We start from the raw sequence: 24,362 nt of genomic DNA on the forward strand, positions 1-24,362 counted from the left end.
CATCACAGCATTTAATGAAGCTTATTATTAGAACAAGATGTTCACTATGTTGAATTCTGCAGTAGGTCATAAGGCCACACATATGACATTTGAGCAACATTATGAGAACTAATCTAATCTAAACTAATCTAATCTTTTTCAAACTACATGTTCATGTAGCTTTTTCATCCAAAGATACAAAGAACAAGGTAATGAAATTTGATAACCAAAGTCAGAATTATTCGGACTGTTCTGCATATACTGTATAGTAGCTATATATATATATATATATATATATATATATATATATATATATATATATATATATATATATATATATATATATATATATACATATACACAGTATTTATTTAATTAAAAATACAGTAAAAAACAGTAATATTGTGAAATATTATTACAATTTACAATAACTGTTTTCTATTTGAATATATTTCACAAAGTAATTTATTCCTGTGATGACAAAGCTGAATTTTCAGCATCATTACTCCAGTCTTCAGTGTCACATGATCCTTCAGAAATCATTCTAATATGATGATCTGCTGCTCAATAAACATTTAATGTGTACAATTGTACAAAATATTTGTGTACAATATTTTTTTTCAGGATTATTTGATGAATAGAAAGTTCAAAAGAACAGTGTTTATCTGAAATCTAATCTTTTGTAACATTATAAATTGATTTAATGCATCCTTGCTGAATAAAAGTATTCATTTCTTTAATTTCTTTTCAAAAAAATAAAAATAAAAATTCTTACTGACCCCAAACTTTTGAACGGTAGTGTATAATGCTACAGAAGCTTTGTATTTCAGATAAATGCTGTTCTTTTGAACTTTCTATTCATCAAAGAATCCTGAAAAAAAAAGTACACAACTGTTTTCAACATTGAAAATAATCATAAATGTTTCTTGAGCAGCAGATCAGCATATTAGAATGATTTCTGAAGGATCATGTGACACTGAAGACTGGAGTAACGATGCTGAAAATTCAGCTTTGCATCACAGGAATAAATTACTTTGTCAAATATATTTAAATAGTACACAGTTATTTTAAATTGTAATAATATTTCACAATATTACTGTTTTTTACTGTATTTTTAATTAAATAAATGTAGCCTTGGTAAACAGACGAAACTTCTTTTAAAAACATTAAAAATCTTAGTGGTTCCAAACTTTTGGACTGTACTGTATATATATATATATATATATATATATATATATATATATATATATATATATAATAAATACATTTGATATATTTGATATTTTATACAGATACAAATATTGTCAATTACATAAATTATATATAAATATATATATATTTATAGTAATTGTCAATATTTGTATGTCTGTCTATAAAATATCATATATATATATATATATATATATATATATATATATATATATATATATATATATATTATTTATGCGATGATCACGTAAACAATTGGCTGATGTTTTTAAGGCCCTACCTCGTGCACAGATGATGTATATTAATATTATTCCGTTCAGTGCACCTAATAAATAGTCTTTTATCAGTTAGTAAAGACAGTTTCAAGTAATATTGCAAAAATGTATAAAACAAAACATCCTCTGTAGCACCTTTAAATTATATTGTTATTTATTAATGAAATATTGTTAATGTTTTTTTTTTTTTTTTATAATTACATATAATTCATAAATATTTATTATATGCAGTATTAAAACTATTAATATTATACATAATATTTTGTAGGACGACAGGATGATAGATAGATATGAAAGGAAAAAAACCCCGATGAAAACAGACGGACAGATGGACCAACCTAAAATCTATGAAAACATCAATACTGAATAATAGAAACATCAATAATGAATATGTTAATCTCAGGTTCTTGTAAGTTTGAAGTGAATATGATGAAACCAGCAAGTAACCAAAGACGGGAAAACCCTGGCAGATGAATTGTTGCAGTAAGAATTTGCGTTATTAATAGCAGCGTGTTGCGCAGTCGTGGCCATGGGAGTGTTTTAATTTTGATCGTGACTCGATCACTGTCCAAAATAGCAATAACAACACTTGCATACACACACAAACAATCATCATGTCTTCTATGAAGAAATACAAAAACAGAAGCTGTTGACAGACTGATACTGTCTCAAACTGCAATTTAGATGAGAGTTCAATCTATTGCAGTTTTTCACAAACCTCAAAGTTCCAACTCAAGAGAGACGGGTGTATTTTTAACTTTGATTATGCCTGAGAGTTTTGGGGTGACCTTAGCTCTGTTATTATTGGAGACGGAGGCAGCTGGGAGATATAAATGAGAGTTTGTCTTATATTTATACTGAGAATATGCACCTCGCTCCTGAAGAGCTCCCCGGGCGCTCCACGCAGCTGCTCCTTGCTGAAATTGAGCGGTATTTATAGAGTCACACTTGTGTACAGGAGACACCAGAAAGACACACTTCATCCACCAATCGGATCAAGGCTGTTTAACTTCTCAGCTATCGGTTTTGTTACATGCATGTCCCCTGGGAAATTTAAATGCCCGAATGCCGTGAATGAGCACCGGTTACTCGCAGTTCCAGTGATAATTAATTCCTCAGATTCTCGGGGTATTTTCTGCAGAGGTGGACGAGCATCGGTGGCACTTCGTTTATATTTAGTAATGGATGCTGCTGGAGCTCGATGCACACGGACACACACACTCAAACACCGACACGTTCTTTGTTGGCATAACAGTACGGCTAATCTGGGATCACAAAAACTGATTCATGCCAAACAAGCATATGATATGCATTTTTTATGAATTCAAAAGCAAAAAATGTATAAAGAAAAAATTATCTACCACATAAAATTTATATATATATATATATATATATATATATATATATATATATATATATATATATATATATATAAATAAAATAAAGCTTATATAATAAAGCTTATTCTCTCTCTCTCTCTCTCTCTCTCTCTCTCTATATATATATATATATAAAGCTTATATAATATAATAAAGCTTATTCTCTCTCTCTCTCTCTCTCTCTATATATATATATATAAAGCTTATATAATATAATAAAGCTTATTCTCTCTCTCTCGCTATATATATATATAAATAAAATAAAGCTTATATAATATAATAAAGCTTATTCTCTCTCTCTCTCTCTCTCTCTCTCTCTCTATATATATATATATAGAATAAGCTTTTATTTTTAATATTTTTAGTCTGTTTTAATTTTAGTTCATGTTTTAGTATGCGCTTTTTATTAGTTTTTTAAATATTTAAAAATAGTTTTTTTTCTGTTAGTAATTTTAGTTATTTATTATTAAATTAATGTATATTAATGTATATGTCATATTAAAATTATTAATATTATATTTTTTATTTTATTAATATAATATTTTGTAGGATGATGGGATAGACGTCTATTGAAAAAAAAAAAAAGAAAATATATATATTATACCACCCTCTTAATTAATTAAAATTAAACTAAAAATATTATAAAATAAAAGCTTATTCACAATCTTTATATATATATATATATATATAAAATTTATAAAATGAATAAGCTTTTATTTTTAATATATATATTTTTTTAATTTTAGTTATTTTTTTAGTATGTGATTTTTATTAGGTTTTTTTTATATTTATAAATAGATTTAATTTATTATAGTTTTATTTTATTTCTGTTAGTAGTTTTAATATTTTAACGAACTAGATGCTAGCAACATTTTCATTTAGTGCAAATTTTTCATCTAATACTTATATTTCATTTTATTTCAGTTATCAAACATATCTGTAATAGTCTTAGATAACTATAACAACACTGGCACGCACTCGTGTTACTGCCATTGAAATATACAGGAATGATAATAGATCGTTTTCTCCAGGTATTACAGATCTTCTTGGTTTCAACCACTATACTAACCTCAACTGTTAAACAACATAAAGGCAGGTGGTAACAGTTGTCTAAATATCTTCTCACACATCTTCCACTACACAGAGAGACAGACCTGAACACGCACACAGACAGTTCGCAAGAAAAACGTAAGAGTTTGTTTCATGGCTGGAGGATTGTGACTAAATAAGGGCAGAGAAACTCTAACATTGACGCATCTGTCTGGCACAAACTGAAGCGTTGCATTTGTGTTGATCATATGATTGCCAAAATTAAGCTCATCATATGGTCATTAATTTAACACATCAGGCACACAGAACTATTTGTATCTGCTCTCTCTGAGATGATAGAGGAATACGTTATTAATATTAGGGATTTATGTGCTTTATTTTCAGAAAATGTCAGAGATAATCCCTGGAAAGTTATTAACCCACATGAAAGAACAAAATGCAAAATGCATCTTATTTTTAATTATCTTGCTGACTTGCTCATTAATAATGACTTGCTGAAGTGTCCTGCTTCAGATGTTTGTCCTGAAGAAAAAAGCGAACTCTAGATGTGTCTCCTCTAGAGATTAGAAATGATCTCTGCAATGTTTCAAAGTGATCTGAGCTGCTATTCACATTCATTTTACAGCCTTAAACTGCTATTGAGTCTTTATTTGACTTGCTTTCCACTTAAAATATCCCCAAACAAATCCTTAAAGCAAGATACATGTACGTTAAGATTTGATTTCAGAGAATGCACCTTAAATACGCCAGATTTTTTTATACTTAAAACAAGTGAAAAAATCTTCCAAGTGCAGTAAAACAAAATAAACTTATATTAAAGATACATTCTCTGGAAACAAGTTTTAATATTGTATGTAATATGTTTTGAAGATTTTTTAGATATTTTAACTGGAAAATTAGACTAAAATACTAGTTAAAGTTGGCATGAAACAAAAGTTGCGGCAGTCTTTTCTTCCCTATTTTGACGTATATCCGAGTGAAATGGCTTCTGGAACAAGAAAAAATGTAGGGCGGGGCTTGATTGGATGGTTGTTGTTTGCTATTGGTGGATCTCATGTGAGTGACAGGTTGTCCCCGCCTTCGCACCAGTAAACACGTCATCAAAGAAGAGATTTTTGATAATTTAACAGGAAAATTATACTAAAATACTTGTTAAGAGTAGGATTTGTACTTGCTGTATGCCAAATTTTCATCCATTTTTATTGCTCCTATAGGGCATTTTATGGGAAATATCTGAGACACATCAAACTGAAATGAGCAAAGCAGAATGCAATTTCACCAAAACCAAAGCATTCTCCTCTGTAAATCTTCCCAACAGATTTAGTCATTCTTTCATCAGAAATACAACACAGACTACAACATTTTCAGTGCATCGGGCAAAACACTTCCTGTCACAGCACAAGCTCGACCATCTGCCATTTCCTACTGTACCATCCTGTAGCGTGAGCCTCTAAAAATACCTATATCACAAGAGCGCACCAGATATTTTGTGCCAGAATGCAAAGTCAAGATCAAATAAAAATGAAACCTATTTACTGCCTTCTGTTGAAGGTCTACAGCCTTAATCTAATAAATGTGACCTGATGTCACCCAACATGAAGGAGAGAGAGTGTGTGACAGAAATAAATAGAGGACAGAGGGAGGTTGTAGAGTACATATAAAAATAGTAATCATAAACTAGCCAAGTTTAAAATGGCACATGATGAAAATGTGGAGTCGCGTTATAGGTGAGAGTTCAAGTGGACTCTCATACTGTACTTCCCATGATGGTCATACAGTACTACTGTACTGAAATTTGCCTCTTTCCTCATCTGTATCACCTCTGTGCCTCTCTAATTTACATTTTTCCACATACCATGTAAGAGGTAAAATACAGTCAGTCAGTCATTATTGCAAAACAAACACAGATAGGATGAACAAAACTCCTGTCTTTACACAATAATTGTGGAATGTAGAGACTGACCAATCAGAATCAAGTTTTCTAGAGAGACGTGGAATATATATTATATATACATACAGTATACATATATATATATATATATATATATATACATATGTATTTATACATATTTATTGTAATGAGGTCAAAATTATTTTAGATTAGTAATGATGATAAGTACTTTAAATAGTGGTATTTTGCAAAGCTGATTAAGAATTATGATGGATGGAACGAATGAACAATGAATGGATAGATCATGGATGGATGGATGATGGATGGCTGGAACGAATGAGTGATGGATGGATGAATGGATGGAACAAATGAACGATGGATGGATGGATGGATAGATGGAATGAATGAGTGATGGATGGATGAATAGAACAAATAAGCGATGGATGGATGGATCATATATCCATACATAGAACAAATGAACAATGGATGGATGGATAGATGGAACGAATGAACAATGGATGGATGGAACAAATGAACAATGGATGGATGGATGGAACGAATGAACTATGGATGGATGGATGGATGGATGGATGGAACGAATGAACAAGCGATGGATGGATGGAACGAATGAACGATGGATGGATGGAACAAATGAACGATGGATGGATGAATAGATGGAACAAATGAACAATGGATGGATGGATTAATAGAACAAATGAACAATGGATGGATGGATGGAACGAATGAACTATGGATGGATGGATAGATGGAACAAATGAACAATGGATGGATGGATGGATGGATGGATGGAACAAATGAACAATGGATGGATGGATGGAACGAATGAACTATGGATGGATGGAACGAATGAACAATGGATGGATGGATAGATGGAACGAATGAGTGATGGATGGATGGATAGAACAAATGAGCGATGGATGGATGGATCATATATCCATACATAGAACAAATGAACAATGGATGGATGGATGGAACGAATGAACGATGGATGGATGGATAGAACAAATGAACGACGGATGGATGGATGGATGGATGGAACGAATGAACGATGGATGGATGGATGGAATGAATGAACGATGGATGGATGGATGGATGGATGGATGGATGGATGGAACAAATGAACAATGGATGGATGGATGGATGGAACAAATGAACAATGGATGGATGGATGGAACGAATGAACTATGGATGGATGGATAGATGGAACAAATGAACAATGATGGATGGATGGATGGAACAAATGAACAATGGATGGATGGATGGAACGAATGAACTATGGATGGATGGAACGAATGAACAATGGATGGATGGATAGATGGAACAAATGAGTGATGGATGGATGGATAGAACAAATGAGCGATGGATGGATGGATGGATCATATATCCATACATAGAACAAATGAACAATGGATGGATGGATGGAACGATGGATGGATGGACAGATGGAACGAATGAACGATGGATGGATGGATAGAACAAATGAACGACGGATGGATGGATGGATGGATGGATGGATGGAACGATGGATGGATGGATGGAACGAATGAACGATGGATGGATGGATGGGTGGAACAAATGAACGATGGATGGATGGATGGATGGATGGATGGATGGATGATGGATGGAACGAATGAACGATGGATGGATGGATAGATGGAACGAATGAACAATGGATGGATGGATGGAACAAATGAACGACAGATGGATGGATGAATGGATAGATGGATGGAACAAATGAATGATAGATAGATAGATAGATAGATAGATAGATAGATAGATAGATAGATAGATAGATAGATAGATAGATAGATAGATAGATAGATAGATTGTCACGGGTGCACAAGAACAAGATGTAACAGATCCAAGTGCAGCATAAGTATTTATTGGGGAGTCCAGAAACGTAATCCAAGGCAGGCAAGAGGTCAAAATCCAGGTAATCAGTCCACAAAACAACAAGCCAGAGATATAAACAGTGCACGTAACAAATACAACGAACCACAACCAGGGACAGACACAACTGAGATTAAATAGACAAACACTAATTAACAAACACAAAACAGCTGGGTGCAATGATGAATGGTAATTAGTCCAGGGAGTGTATATGGGAAATGTAGTTCATGAAATGAGTGAAACAATGAGTCCGGGAAGGAGTGCCCTCTAGAGGCTGAAGGCACTCTCACAGGTGATCGTGACATTACCCCCCCTCAAAGGAGCGGCTACCAGACGCTCCACCAGACAAAAAACAAAAACACAAAAAAAAAAAACTCAGGAGGGAGGTGGACAGGAGGAGGATCAGGGGGAGGGATGGTGGGCCAGATCCAGGGTCCCCAACTGATAGCCAGGGTGGTGCTGGAGGAACTGACCAGGCTGGTTCCAGCGGTTCTAGAGTCCTGGCTGGGTGCCAGGGTGGTGCTGGAGGAACTGACCAGGCTGGTGCCAGCGCCTCTGGAATCCTGGCTGAGTGCCAGGGCGGTGCTGGCGGAACTGACCAGGCGGGTTCCAACGGTTCCAACGGCCGGGGCAGTGGCAGCAGGGCAGGAAGCCTGGACGACGGTGGCAGGACAGACGGCTTGGTTGACGGCGGCAGGACAGAAGATCTGGGCGGTGGCGGCAGAGCAGAAGGCTTGGACGGCGGCAGGGCAGTAGGCCAAGGGTGCTTCATGGCCATATCAGAGAGAGCGGACAGCTCGGTGACGGCCTCCGTGGCCGTATCAGAGAGAGCGGACAGCTCGGTGACGGCCTCCGTGGCCGTATCAAGGGGAGCGGACAGCTCGGTAACGGTCTCCGTGGCCGTATCAGGGAGAGCGGAGGACTCAGGGACGGCAGCGGGCTCAGACTGGGGCTGCTCTGGGACGGCAGCGTGCCCAGGCTGGGGCTGCTCTGGGACGGCAGCGTGCTCTGTAGTAGACTCACTGGCTGGAGCGGGCTCTGTAGTAGACTCACTGGCTGGAGCGGGCTCTGTAGTAGACTCACTGGCTGGAGCGGGCTCTGTAGTAGACTCACTGGCTGGAGCGGGCTCTGGAGTGGACTCACTGGCTGGAGCGGGCTCTGTAGTGGACTCACTGGCTGGAGCGGGCTCAGTAGTAGAGCCACTGGCTGGAGCGGGCTCAGTAGTAGAGCCACTGGCTGGAGCGGGCTCAGTAGTAGAGCCACTGGCTGGAGCGGACTCACTGGCTGGAGCGGACTCACTGGCTGGAGCGGACTCACTGGCTGGAGCGGACTCACTGGCTGGAGCGGGCTCTGGAGTGGACTCACTGACTGGAGCGGGCTCCGTAGTAGACTCACTGGCTGGAGCGGGCTCTGTAGTAGACTCACTGGCTGGAGCGGGCTCTGTAGTAGACTCACTGGCTGGAGCGGGCTCTGGAGTGGACTCACTGGCTGGAGCGGGCTCTGTAGTGGACTCACTGGCTGGAGCGGGCTCAGTAGTAGAGCCACTGGCTGGAGCGGGCTCAGTAGTAGAGCCACTGGCTGGAGCGGGCTCAGTAGTAGAGCCACTGGCTGAAGCGGACTCACTGGCTGGAGCGGACTCACTGGCTGGAGCGGACTCACTGGCTGGAGCGGGCTCTGGAGTGGACTCACTGACTGGAGCGGGCTCTGGAGTGGACTCACTGACTGGAGCGGGCTCTGGAGTGGACTCACTGGCTGGAGCGGACTCACTGGCTGGAGCGGGCTCTGGAGTGGACTCACTGGCTGGAGCGGACTCACTGACTGAAGCGGGCTCTGGAATGGACTCACTGGCTGGAGCGGGCTCTGGAAAGGCCTCTGGGTTTTGGGGAATGGAAGCCTTCCTCCTCCTCTTCCTCCTTTTAGATGTGGGAAGCGGAGACTCAGTGCCAACCTCCTCTGAGGCCTCTGAAGCGGATTCACGGGCTGGGACGCACTCATGGACTGGAGCAGGCCTTGGAAAGGACACACGGGCTGGAGCGGGCACACGGGCTGGAGCGGGTGCTGGAGGTAGTCGAAGCGGCCCATTCCCACGCAGATGCAGGTAATTGGAGAAATTCCAAAAGTTTAACCCCCTTACCAGCTCCATCTCCCACTGCGGCAGAGGTCTATCCAGACAGTTATTAATAGTGTCTTTGAGGACCGTATCAGAGAGACCATACCCCTCCGCCCGTGACCAAAACTTCTGGACGAATGCCCGCACTCCCATTCTCCTCTGGCGGAGAGTCGCCAAAAGGGCCTGAGCCTCCTCAGCCCCCACTGATGACCGGAGTCTCCTGCTGCTGGATCCTTGCATAGTGGTGGTTCGTTCTGTCACGGGTGCACAAGAACAAGATGTAACAGATCCAAGTGCAGCATAAGTATTTATTGGGGAGTCCAGAAACGTAATCCAAGGCAGGCAAGAGGTCAAAATCCAGGTAATCAGTCCACAAAACAACAAGCCAGAGATATAAACAGTGCACGTAACAAATACAACGAACCACAACCAGGGACAGACACAACTGAGATTAAATAGACAAACACTAATTAACAAACACAAAACAGCTGGGTGCAATGATGAATGGTAATTAGTCCAGGGAGTGTATATGGGAAATGTAGTTCATGAAATGAGTGAAACAATGAGTCCGGGAAGGAGTGCCCTCTAGAGGCTGAAGGCACTCTCACAGGTGATCGTGACATAGATAGAATGATGAATGGATGGATGGATGGATGGATGATGGATGGATACATAGAATGAATGAAGGATGGATGGTGGATGGATAGATGATAAAACGAATGAACGATGGATGGATAGATACACAGAACAAATGAACGATGGATGGACGGATGGATGGATCATATATCCATACATACATAGAATGAATGATTGACAGATAGAACGATATAACGATAGATAGAACGTTAGATTGACAGATAGACAGACAAACAGACCTTGTCAAGTCAACATAATAATAATAAAAATGTTTCAGAAACAAACGGCAGTAAGAATGACCCATGGTATGACCCAAAGGCTGCGGCAGCGATGCAACGACAAGCCTTTTCTCAGAAATAGCTCTGCTATCTGGAACATTCTTTCCATTGAACAAACGGCTCCTTCAAAATCACCTCCTTCAGAAAGACATCTGCTGACCCAGAATGAGAAACACTCGTTGTGTAATGACTTCAGCGCTAGCTTCATACACGCTCTGGGAGTCATTCATATCACAGCGCGCGCTTTTGTCCTGCCTGCCTGTGATCGATGAGTACATGTTACTGATAAGCATGTTTTCTTACGGCCGTATGGTTCTGCTCCGATCGACGGTCACAGTGGACGAATGACCAGATGAACAGATGCCTTTCTGATGGGAGGATGATGATGTCATTTCCCACGTACAGTAAAACAGAGGACGGAGGAAATTAGTTAAAGCGATTAAACTCGTGTATCGCAGCATGAGTAATTTTATCACACTAACAGATGATTCTATTGTTCTTTTTGCTGAAAAAATAATAAATAACTGTGCACAATAAGACCAGGAACAAGTATTAATAAAGTGAAGAAGAGCATCAATTATGATCTCATGTTAACCTACTCAGGGAGATTTAGGTGTACTCAAATCACTTTGGATTAAAGGCTGAAGTTGTGCTAGTCTTTTGTTCCCTATTGTGACGTGTATCCGAATGAAACGGCTTCGCAAACAAGAACAAATGTAGTGTCACGGTTCGCAGATGCATTGTTTCCTTCTTGTCGCGTGCTCTGTGTTATGACAGCAGTGGGTGTGTTTGTGTTTGTGTGCGAGTGTGTTTGTGGGTGTGCCCAGGCCACGTGGGTGATTATTGGACCCAGCTGCCACCCATCACTCTCCCCACCTGCTGCTCATTCCCTCAGTCCTTTAATACTCACCTCATTCCTGTCTCCATTGTCAGATCGTTGTTTGGTGTCCTGTTCGTGGTTGTCTCGTCTGTTCCTGACCGGAGTCCCAGTTGTTCGTCGTCTTCTGTGGATTACTGTCTTCGTGCCTTGTCTTTTGTCTGGATCCTGGATTTATCTCACCGCCACTCTTCAGTCACCACGCCACGTCACCAGCCGACCATCTCAGTCCCTGCGCCTACCTGTAGCCTGCACGTTCTCATTGACTGTGTTTCTGTTACTGCTTGTTGTTCAATAAACGGCGTTACTTGCATTTGCTTCCTGTAATCAATCATGACAGAACGATCTGACCTCGCTACGGAAGCAGCAAGCACTCAGCAGTCTTCGCTGGAGGATTTCGTCAACAGCAGCATTCGTCGAATGGAGTCGCAGGAGAGAAACCTCAACGAGACGGGAAGAGCCGTGCAGGCTCTCGTGGCGCAGGTGTCCGAGCTCACCCAGCAAGTCCAGCTGCTTCGTGTCCCCGCTGCGCCGCCCACACCGGCCGTTTCCCCACCCACACCAGCGAGCGTCGCCGCTTCGGAGCCTCGTCTCCCTGTACCCGAAGCTTATTCAGGTGAACCAGGATTTTGCAGAGCTTTTCTGACTCATTGTACTATGCACTTTGCTCTGCAGCCCCGCACCTACAGCACCGAACAAAGCAGAGTGGCTTTCGTACTGACGCTTTTGACGGGGAAGGCGTCGCTCTGGGGAACGGCGGTGTGGGAGAACCAAGACCCCTGCTGTACCTCGTTCCAGTCACTCTCCGCAGAGATGAAGAGAGTGTTCGACCGCTCAGTCGCGGGGAGAGAAGCCGCCAGACAGTTGGCGGAACTACGCCAAGGAGAGAAGTCGGTGTCTGACTATTCCATCGAATTTCGTACATTGGCGGCAGAGTGTCACTGGAACGAGGAGGCGCAGTGGGACATGTTCCTGCATGGGTTGGCTGACCGTGTCCAAAGGGAGATCTACACGCTGGACCTCCCCACCACGTTTAATGGTCTTGTCGACCTGGCGCTCAGGGTGGATGCTCGGCTGACCAGGGCCGAGCGGAGAAGTCCAGCCCACAGGAGTGAGGAAGTCCTGAGGTCCAGCGGCGGGGACACGGTCAGTCCCCTTCAAGATCATGAGCCCATGCAGGTGGGTCGAGCTCGGCTTTCCCGGGAGGAGCGGGAGAGGCGGAGGTCCCAAGGACTTTGTTTATATTGTGGCAAGGCGGGCCATTTCGCTTACAACTGCCCGTTAAAAGGGCAAGCCCGGCAGTAAGTTTGAGGCTACTGTCGGGTGGGATCTCCGCTGGAAAGTCCTCAACCACATCCACCCTCCTCCCGGTGAGATTGGGATGGTCGCATCACTTTCACAACTGCAACGCACTTCTGGATTCTGGGGCAGAAGGTAACTTCATGGACCAATCTTTCGCCACCAAGTTCCACATTCCTTTCAAACCACTCACCGACAGAATCGCTGTTCACGCACTCAACGGACAGAGCCTTCCCACCATTTCTCACGAAACTGAAGATCTCACCCTCATCACCGCTGGCAACCATTCGGAACGGATTAAGTTTTTTATTTTTGATTCCCCTCACACCCCCGTCGTCCTTGGTCATCCTTGGTTCACCAAACACAACCCCCGGGTAGACTGGGTCCAGAATTCCATTGTGGCCTGGAGTGAGGAGTGTCATAAGTCTTGTCTTGTCTCTGCTTGTTCGTCTGTTTCTGGTTCTGTTTTACAGGAGGAAGCAGTGGATCTGTCTACCGTGCCCATTGAGTACCAGGACCTGAAGGAGGTGTTCAGTAAGTCCAGGGCTGCTTCTCTTCCTCCGCATCGTCCCTACGACTGTGCCATAGATCTAGTATCAGGGAAGTCTCCGCCTAAAGGCAAGTTATATTCACTTTCGGTCCCCGAAAGAGAGGCTATGGAGAAATATATTTCTGATTCACTAGCAGCCGGGTTCATTCGCCATTCCTCTTCTCCAGCGGGGCGGGGTTCTTTTTTGTGGGGAAGAAGGATGGTTCCCTGCGACCTTGTATTGATTACCGGGGGTTGAACAACATTACGGTAAAGAATACCTATCCTTTGCCGTTAATGTCTTCAGCCTTTGAGAGGTTGCAGGGAGCATCCGTCTTCACAAAATTGGATTTAAGGAATGCTTATCATTTGGTCCGCATCAGGGAGGGTGATGAATGGAAGACCGCCTTTAACACCCCTAGGGGGCACTTTGAATACTTGGTCATGCCGTTCGGGCTTTCCAACTCCCCAGCGGTCTTCCAGGCACTCGTTAATGACGTGCTGAGAGATATGGTCGATCAGTTCTTATATGTCTACCTGGACGACATATTGATTTTTTCCTCATCTCTCCAGGAACACGTACAGCACGTTCGACGAGTGCTTCAGAGGTTGTTAGTGAATGGGCTTTTTGTCAAGGCGGAGAAATGCGTTTTTCATGCACAGTCTGTTCCTTTCCTAGGGTACATCGTGTCGACTGAGGGAGTACGCATGGACCCTGAGAAGGTTAAGGCTGTGGTGGATTGGCCAAATCCAGATTCCCGTAAGGCCCTACAGAGGTTTCTGGGGTTCGCCAATTTTTACCGGCGTTTCATTCGCAACTTCAGCCAACTAGCCTCACCTCTGATCGCCTTGACCTCCCCCAGAACTACGTTCAGGTGGTCAGACGCAGCTGAGGCTGCGTTTGCCAAACTGAAGGCTCGCTTTGTTTCGGCCCCCATTCTCGTTGCCCCTGATCCATCACGGCAGTTTGTGGTGGAGGTTGACGCATCAGAGGTGGGGGTAGGTGCAGTGTTGTCCCAGCGTGCTTCCGCGGACGATAAGATGCATCCGTGCGCGTTTTTTTCTCATCGTTTATCTCCCGCCGAAAGTAACTACGACATTGGTAATCGAGAGTTGCTGGCAGTCAAGTTAGCGTTGGAGGAATGGCGCCACTGGTTAGAGGGCTCTGGGGTACCCTTTATCGTCTGGACCGATCATAAGAACCTAGAATACATCAGAACTGCCAAGAGATTGAACTCCAGGCAGGCTCGGTGGGCACTTTTTTTCGGACGTTTTGATTTTACTCTCTCGTACCGCCCGGGTTCCAAAAACATCAAACCCGACTCTTTGTCTCGTATTTTTGACCGTTCCGAACGCCCGTCTACTCCCGAGTGTATTTTTCCCGAGAGATTAGTTATCTCCACACTCACATGGGAGGTCGAATCGAGAGTCAAGTCGGCTCTAGAAGGGGTAACGCCTCCGCCCGAGTGCCCACCAAACCGATTATTTGTGCCGGAGGGATTACGGTCCAGGGTCATTCAGTGGGGTCATTGTTCCAACGTGGCATGTCATCCAGGAGTCAGTCGAACTAAGTTTTTGGTTAAGCAACGATTCTGGTGGCCTCTCATGGCTCGTGACGTTCGCGATTTTGTCTTGGCTTGCTCAGTCTGCGCTGTTGGTAAGACTTCCAATCGTGCCCCAGATGGGTTACTTCAACCGCTGTCAGTCCCTTCGAGACCCTGGTCCCATATCTCGCTAGATTTTGTGACCGCCCTCCCACCCTCCCAAGGGAACACGGTTGTTTTAACCGTAGTGGACCGGTTCTCGAAGGCGGCTCATTTTATTCCCTTGCCCAAATTACCCTCAGCCAAGGAGACAGCGGTTACGATCATTGACCACGTCTTTCGGATTCATGGCCTCCCGGTAGACGTGGTCTCTGACAGGGGTCCCCAATTCGTTTCCAAATTTTGGCAGGAATTCTGTAGATTGCTGGGGGCGACTGTTAGTCTGTCGTCGGGGTTTCACCCCCAGAGCAATGGTCAGACTGAGAGAGCCAATCAGGATTTGGAGCGAGCGTTGCGATGTATGGTCTCCAAGAATCCTTCCTCCTGGAGTCAACAACTCTCAATGGTGGAGTACGCACACAATACTTTACCAGTGTCGTCCACGGGCCTATCTCCGTTTGAATGCAGTGTAGGTTACCAGCCACCTATTTTTCCCAGTCTGGAATCCGAGGTCGCGGTCCCCTCTGCCCACGCCTTTGTCCAGAGGTGCCACCGAACTTGGACGAGAGCCCGAGAGACTCTCCTCCAAGTGAGGGAACGCACCAAGGCCAAGGCCGATCGCCACCGGTCAAGGCCTCCGGTTTACGTCGTCGGTCAAAAAGTGTGGCTTTCTACAAAGGATATTCCTCTCCGACCCGTTTCTAAGAAGCTTGCTCCAAAATTCATTGGCCCGTTCACTGTCACCAAGATCATTAGTCCGGTGGCAGTCCGCCTCAAACTTCCTCCAGTGTACAGGAGGATTCATTCCGTCTTCCATGTCTCCAAAATTAAACCTGTTTTTCATTCTGAGATTAATCCGCCAGCCCCGGTTCCCCCACCGCCGCGTCTCATAGATGGGGAACCATCTTATTCGGTAAATCGCATTCTGGACTCTAGGCGGAGGGGACGCGGATTTCAGTACTTGGTGGACTGGGAAGGTTACGGTCCGGAGGAGAGGAGTTGGGTTCCTGCCAGGGACATTCTGGATCACACCCTTATCGATGATTACAATCGACAGGTAAGGGAGTCGGGGAATGCCAGGAGGCATTCCTAGGAGGAGGGGTACTGTCACGGTTCGCAGATGCATTGTTTCCTTCTTGTCGCGTGCTCTGTGTTATGACAGCAGTGGGTGTGTTTGTGTTTGTGTGCGAGTGTGTTTGTGGGTGTGCCCAGGCCACGTGGGTGATTATTGGACCCAGCTGCCACCCATCACTCTCCCCACCTGCTGCTCATTCCCTCAGTCCTTTAATACTCACCTCATTCCTGTCTCCATTGTCAGATCGTTGTTTGGTGTCCTGTTCGTGGTTGTCTCGTCTGTTCCTGACCGGAGTCCCAGTTGTTCGTCGTCTTCTGTGGATTACTGTCTTCGTGCCTTGTCTTTTGTCTGGATCCTGGATTTATCTCACCGCCACTCTTCAGTCACCACGCCACGTCACCAGCCGACCATCTCAGTCCCTGCGCCTACCTGTAGCCTGCACGTTCTCATTGACTGTGTTTCTGTTACTGCTTGTTGTTCAATAAACGGCGTTACTTGCATTTGCTTCCTGTAATCAATCATGACATGTAGGGCGGGGCTTGATTTTTGGTTGTGGTTTGTTATTGGTGGATCTCATGTGAGTGACAGGTTGCAGCAAGAGGGAGAAGCTATTAAAGAATATGAGGCACATGAATTTAAAAAAAATAATGATATGCACAGATGCATTATTTATAATAAACAATGCAATAATCCTTAAAAAACAAGAATGGTCAATTTCATAGTGACCTTAAAGAATAAACTAATCATCAACTAGTAGTATGTCACAGCTAATCCATCAGGAAAAAAAGATTTCCAAGGGTTCTGCTTGATCATTTGGAGGAGTTTTTCCAAGCCATGAGCGACCCCAGATCTCTCAGCGTCTGCAGTAATGCTTTTGGCTCGCTGCCGTGTTTTTTCTGACAGTAGGTGTGGGCTGCAGCAGAGAGATGACCTCACCACAGAGTCTGCTTTAGCTGTAATGATATAATGTTAATCCTGCGTCCCACGGCTGTGTCACTTTTAGAGACACACACCCTTCCAGAAGGAGTGAAGACTGAGGCTGTACAGCTTGAGTACTAACAGGTGAAGAGTTGAAATTTTACACATGCCGATTTCAGTGCTCATACGCAACCAAAAACTCCTTTAAAAATAAACACGCCTCACTTTCTGTGTTTATAACGGGCCTTTTGCAGATTTATTCTAGCAGATTCCTATGTGACTGCTAAATTACAACTAACTACTCTAACTGTGCCAGTACCATAGTAAAGTGATGATATCAGACAATGGTACTTTAAAGGGGTGGTTGATTATGATTTCACTTTTTTATCTTTAGTTAGTGTGTAATGTTGCTGTTTGAGCATAAACAATCTGCAAAGTTACGACGCTCAAGTTCAATGTAAAGGGAGATATTTTCTTTTACAGAATTCTCTGTTTAAGGACTACAACAAATGGCTGGTAGGGACTACAATGAGCTTCTTTCCGGGTTGGTGACATCACTAACCCTAAAATTTACATAAACCCCGCCCCCGAGAACACACAACAAAGGGGGTGTGGCCATGTTGGGCTGCTTTAGAGAAGAGGAAGAGTTGTTGTAGTAGAGTGTTGTTGACATGCCGTCATTTTACGCCGGACTGCTTCACAAACGAGGGTCAAATTAACGTTGGATTTGCACAAACATGACGACACATGCTAGTCGATGAGTTGAATCAACTCCACAGCAACTACATAAATTTATCCACTAACCATTCAGAAACGTCCAGTTTCATTCTAAAAGTTGCAACTTCTTCCTGAGTCTCTCCATCAGTGTCGACTCCGGTTTGAACAATGTAAGGCTGAACACTTTAGTCGTTTTGGCTGTGTGAGAATCTCCAACTTTGTTGTTGTTGGGCAACCAAAGCATGAGTTGTTAAAGCTCCGCCCTCTTCTGGAGGAGCAGCTCATTTGCATTTAAAGGGACACACACAAAAATGCTGTGTTTTGCTCACACCCAAATAGGCGCAAATTTGACAAGCTATAATAAATGATCTGTGGGGTATTTTGAGCTGAAACTTCACAGACACATTCTGGAGACACCAGAGACTTATATTACATCTTGTGAAAATAGATGTAGATACTGAAGGATTGCAGTACCATTCAAAGGTTTGAGGATTTTTTTTTTTTTTTACATGTTTTTGAAAGAAGTCTCTTCTGCTCACCAAGGCTGCATTTATTCGATCAAAAATATAGTTTAAAATAACTGTTTTCTATTTGAATACATTTTAAAATGTAATTTATTCCTCTGAATTTTCAGCATCATTACTCCAGTCTTCAGTGTCACATGATCCTTCAGAAATCATTCTAATATGATGATTTGCTGCTCAAGAAACATTTCTGATTATCATCATTGTTGAAAACAGTCGTCCTGCTTCATATTTTTGTGTCATTCTTTGATGAATAGCATTTATTTGAAAAAGAAATCTTTTGTAACATTATAAATGTCTTTACTATCACTTTACACACATTTAACGTGTCCTCACTGAATAAAAGTATTAATTTCTTAGACTGACCCCAAACTTTTGAACAGTAATGTATAGGAAATACAAATACCACCATAGTACATTCCCCAACACACCGATACCATTGTAATTTGATATAAACTGCGGTACTCAATGATCACCATATTCATATATCATGGTATTATCATGACCTTTGGTAATGTCATGGTACCATACAAGTATTTATATAATACTTCAAAGCATACCATGGTACTACCAAGGTACATGTCCAAAACTATAGTATTACCAAGGTTCCTTAACATATGCCATTGTAGAAAATTATACATTCATATACCATGGTATTTACCATGCTGCATGTCCTAAAGTCATAGTTCTTTGATAAATACCATAGTACTGACAAGTACACGGTATTTACATGGTTCTCCAAAGTACTTCACAAATACTTTGTATACCATGTGTATGTTTTAGTAAACTCAATAAACATCTATGACGACATTTAGAACCTGCATGCTTTTTGTTCAAAATAAACTAAACACATGTCAATTAACTAAACAAACCATCTAAACAAACAGCCTCTGTTTTGTTGCCATGACGACGACAGGCACCAAAAGTAGCAGTGGAAGCTTGTTGTTGTTTCTCACATGGCGGTGCAGAATTAGAGCGCTGATGTCATGTACCGTGTCTTATCGCAGCGCTTTAGGTCATTAGTTCAGACCCTAACTGCGGCCGATGATTCAAAGGAAATACTGGGCCGATCATTCCTGTGTTTTGGTTTCAAAAACTGCTGCCACATCTTCCCAAGTGACCATAATAGTGCACTGATAGTATATGAATACAGAAATCATTCAGTACCATTGTATATATATCAAAGTACCATGTTATTGCATGGTGCTGTCACATTATGACAACTCGCATGCTCAGATTCCAACATTATTTGCAAAACTGAGTCTAAACACAAGCATTCTGGACTTCATCTCTTCTCCTTCTGCTCACCCACATGTGGACTGAAATGTTTAGACAGATCCTAAAGTCCAGAGAGAATACTGAGTCACACAGGCTGATTTAAGACATCATCTCTGTCACTGACGACTTCAAAGCGCTGTAACGTTGCCAGTCGGCTCCCCTGGGCCCGTGTCAGAGGAACTCCTTCAGTAGGAAATGGAATCGCTAAGTGCAATCTGATGAAGCGCTTCCTGAAAGCTGCCCTTACTCACAATGAAGTCAGAGATGAACAAACCTCTCAGTTACATGGTCACCATGCATGCACATAAACACAAATAAAACTAGATTCTGATACTTCCTGCAAGAGATGTGAGAGGTCATTGACTCGCGTGTGTGCATTGCTTTTCTGGTGTTAAAGGGTTCTGGGTGGCTTTATCTATTTGTTAGGTGGTTTCTTACTAGCACAAGTTAAAAGTTCCTAACGCCAAGTCTCTAGATATAGCTCGAGTCCCTTCTTCAACAAAAATCTGAAGGTTTTTTTTATCCAATTCATCATATGCCAGGCAAAAATGCTTAAGTCGACTGCTTAGAAATGTAGAAATGTGTTGACACTAAAAGAACCTGTTGATTATAAGCTTTTCAGCTAAATTTAAACAGTAAAAAACAAATCTGAACACAAAACTAAAAGTATCATTTTGGTATCAAAAATTGTAATAAAATGTGTAAATATATGTAGATGTGTAAATATATATAGATTTACAGATAGATTTGTTGGCCAAAATGATAACAACAATTGTAATAAACTGTTTACACACATATATATATATATATATATATATATATATATATATATATATATATATATATATATATATATATATATATATATATATATATATATAGTTTATTATAATTGTTATCACTATATATCATTTATATATGTAGATTTGTTGGTTGGCCAAAGTGATAACAACAATTGTAATAAACTATATATATATATATATATATATATATATATATATATATATATATATATATATATATATATATAAAATGTAATAATATATTTATATATAAAATAACTTAATAAATAATTTTTGAACATTTTTTCCTTTTACATTTTCACTTTTAATTACATTAATTTTTGTTATATATACAGTATATATATACACAGTATGTATATATATATATATATATATATATATATATATATATATATATATATATATGTTATCAAATAATTATATATAAAACACAAAATATATTTAATGTATATATAAAAAAAAAAAAAAAAAAAAAATATATATATATATATATATTATAGTAAAAATTATTCCAGTACAAATATTTTGCTGATAAAAATTGCACAACATACCTTTTTATATGGTCCCAAGTTACAGGTATCAGTTCACAGATGACTTTGTGTCAAAGTCAGTGAAGACTTTAAAAGCGTGTCAAAAGAAACGTCCACTTTAATGTCCATCTGTTCCTGGAATAAACCATCACAAAGACGCTCCTTCTTGCGGTCCTGCCTTTACGTTGTCTTCTGCTCCTACAGAGATTGTCCTAGCACTAGCGGTCTGTGAGAACTGTATTGTCCTCTATCCAAGTCTGAGCGAGCAGAACGACTGAGAAAAGAGAGATAGAGAATGACCAATAAGAAGGGATCTTGTTGGTATCACTCCAGCTCACTTCTTTTGCTTTCTCAATGTCCTGGATGAAGGGAAAGACGGTAGACAGAGACAGTTTAGACTGTCTGGAGAGACCCCAAAGTCCTTTATGTCCTGACCCGTGAAGCCGTGTGTTGACTAAGAGCTAATTTTAACTCATGCGCTCAGTCTCTCGTAGTGTTTAGCAGCTGAGGGGGTTGAAACAGACGTCTGTGAACCCTGCTGACAGCTGGACCACGGTATTCCGCCAAATGAGGAAAAGACTGTCATAACTACCCAAGCAGTTGCTGGGAAAGAAATGAACTTTCTATCTGAGGTAAATCAAACACTGGGGAGCAAAACTAATATTACAAAACCTTACAAAATGTGTCAAGAACATATATCAGATTGCATCACAAAAATCAATACATATTGTATATACAAGTAATTTTATATATATATAATTTTTCATTTTTTCCATAAAAAAATAAAAGCATATCTTCGGGCTGTTAATTATTTTAATTAATGAATTATTCATTCATTTAAGATTTCTTTTAAATTGTGACAATGCAATTAAATACATTTTACCCACAAATTCTCATTACTATAATGCAAAAAAAGTAAAATATTTATGCATCCTGGTAGCATTTTTTTGTTCTGCATTTAATTTATTCTAAATAAAAATGAAAAAATATATATAAAAAATACATTTTAGAGTTTATTATCTTGATGCAAAATGTATATTTTATTTTTATATAGCTTAATTTATGCTCCATTAATTCATACTGATTTAATAAATAAATAAATAAATAAATAAATAAAAATAAATTATATATTTAATTAATAAAAATAATTTTATTATTATTATTATTATTTTTTTTTTTTTTTACTGTATTACAGTAATATTGGAAATTCCTAAATGGAAAAGTGAAATATCTTGATGCATTATAGGAACAAGAATGAGATTTTTTCTGATTTATGATAATGATCATTTAAAATAGGCATCATTTGATTTGTAAATTCTTTCATCTTTCTTTTTTTGCTTTTGAGTTTGGGGTAAACTGTTACTGAGACATGGTTTTGTGAGATTCGTTCACTAAGCTGAAAACAAAATAAACATGATCAAATATTTCTGACTATGTAAAACAAGCAGAACTATCAGTTGGGAGACAGTTATTCCCTGACTTTTGGCAAAGTCTTACAAAAGTGCCACAAGTGTGACAGCAGATCATGACAAACACTGACACAGAAGTGTCAGAAATGTCACAGAGTCATTTAAACAGGCTTGTGTTTACAGCTCAGTTCCTACTGTAAAGCTGTTTGTCAACAACACTTGTTGTCTTCCACTTCAAAACATGCATTTATTGCTCAGCTGTTTGAATCACTTTAAAGGGTTAGTTCATCCAAAAATGAAAATTCTGTCATTTATTACTCACGCTCGTGCCGTTCCAGACCTGTAAGACCTTCATTCATCTTCAGAACACAAATTAAGATATTTTAGTTGAAATCCGATGGCTCAGTGAGGCCTGCATAGCCAGCAATGACATTTCCTCTCTCAAGATCCATTAATGTACTAAAAACATATTTAAATCAGTTCATGTGAGTACAGTGGTTCAATATTAATATTATAAAGCAATGAGAATATTTTTGGAGCGCCAAAAAAACCCCAAAATAACGACTTATTTCAAAACACTGCTTCATGAAGCTTCGGAGCATAATGAATCAGTGTATTGAATCAGCGGTTCGGAGCGCCAAAGTCACGTGATTTCAGCAGTTTGGTGGTTTGACACGCAATCCGAATCATGATTCGACACGCTGATTCATTATGCTCTGAAGCTTCCTGAAGCAGTTGAATGCAGTTTTGAAATCGGCCATCACTATATAAGTCATTATTTTGTTTGTTTTTTGGCGCACCAAAAATATTCTCGTCGCTTTATAATATTAATATTGAACCACTGTACTCACATGAACTGATTTAAATATGTTTTTAGTGATGGATCTTGAGAGAGGTAATGTCATTGCTCCCTATGGAGGCCTCACTGAGCCATCAGATTTCATCAAAAATATCTTAATTTGTGTTCTGAAGATTAACGAAGGTCTTACGGGTGTAAAACGGCATGAGGGTGAGCAATAAATGACATTATTTTCATTTTTGGGTGAACTAACCCTTTAATTCACAGAACTATATATCTATAATTCAAATTAAATTGATTATTTACACTAACAAAAATACCATGGCATTATCATGTTTTGTTTTTGCATGTGGTAAAGATCAAATGGTACACACCTTAATCAATCTTTCAGAAACAACAACATTACTGTCACAGTACTTTTGTGAAAGTGAACCGTGATACATGAGTGTTTGTTACCTGAATGAACTGGCAGAGAAGTCCAGAACAAGTGCAATATGTTATGACAAAACCTCAGAATATGCACAGCATCACCCACAGATGTAAATCTGTCAATCTTGGTCACATAAATGCTGCTTTTCTGTGAATCTACAACACAAAACATCAGTTTACATCATCTTCAGCAGTGACTGTGGGCGGCACTGAAGCATTCCTGCATATTATTTCAATTTAGAGAGTTATACCATGTAGATTAATGAACAGAAGAACCATTCATCAGATAAGGAGCTAATTTAGACAGAAATTTCATTGTCATTTGGTTGACCATCCAATTAGAGTTAACAGTGCAAAACAGCGCACTCTACTGGCCGCTTTGATATCCAAAACTCAAAAAGGCCGCATTTGCTATTTTAGGGGTTATCTTTCTACCTTTTCATCACTCTTGTTTCTTTTTATTTAGTAGTAAAAGGAGTACCTGAAGATATAATGTCCATATCATGTTTATCTTCCTCAGATGCCATCAATACCTCAAGCAACGGCATGTTTATGCAAATAAGACGAACTTTAAACAGGGATTTAACTATTTTAAAGTTAATTTAAGGAAACTGTTCGTCTTTTACATTCACTCCCGGTTGCTTACCGGGTCTTATCTTTAGACTGACTTTAAAAAGAAAACAAAAAGTAAGAGAAACACATCAGTCAACCGCGTAATCACATACACACAATATGGCGGCGCGTTCGCGAAGAA

General features: G+C 40.4%; 1 protein-coding gene across 7 annotated transcripts in view; it reads right to left on the reverse strand.

The window, feature by feature from the left end:
- Positions 1-24,321, reverse strand: part of LOC125278708 (filamin-A-interacting protein 1) — a 39,834-nt gene extending 15,513 nt beyond the window's left edge. The window contains exons 1-3 of one of the 7 annotated variants that reach the window (XM_048208046.1): positions 24,090-24,319; positions 23,636-23,764; positions 20,993-21,245 (exon numbers count right to left, since the gene is read on the reverse strand). Coding sequence is in view for 2 of the 7 variants with exons in the window: in XM_048208043.1 (XP_048064000.1) it covers positions 23,636-23,688; positions 24,090-24,156 (120 nt within the window). In the remaining 5 variants the exon portion in view is untranslated. Of the gene's footprint in view, positions 1-20,992; positions 21,577-23,635; positions 23,765-24,089 lie in introns of those variants that run through there. The other 6 variants (XM_048208047.1, XM_048208043.1, XM_048208042.1 and 3 more) reach the window with 6 other exon arrangements.
- Positions 24,322-24,362: the final 41 nt, after the last annotated feature.

Source organism: Megalobrama amblycephala, linkage group LG11 (genome assembly GCF_018812025.1).
Source record: "Megalobrama amblycephala isolate DHTTF-2021 linkage group LG11, ASM1881202v1, whole genome shotgun sequence".
Lineage (NCBI taxonomy): Eukaryota > Metazoa > Chordata > Actinopteri > Cypriniformes > Xenocyprididae > Megalobrama > Megalobrama amblycephala.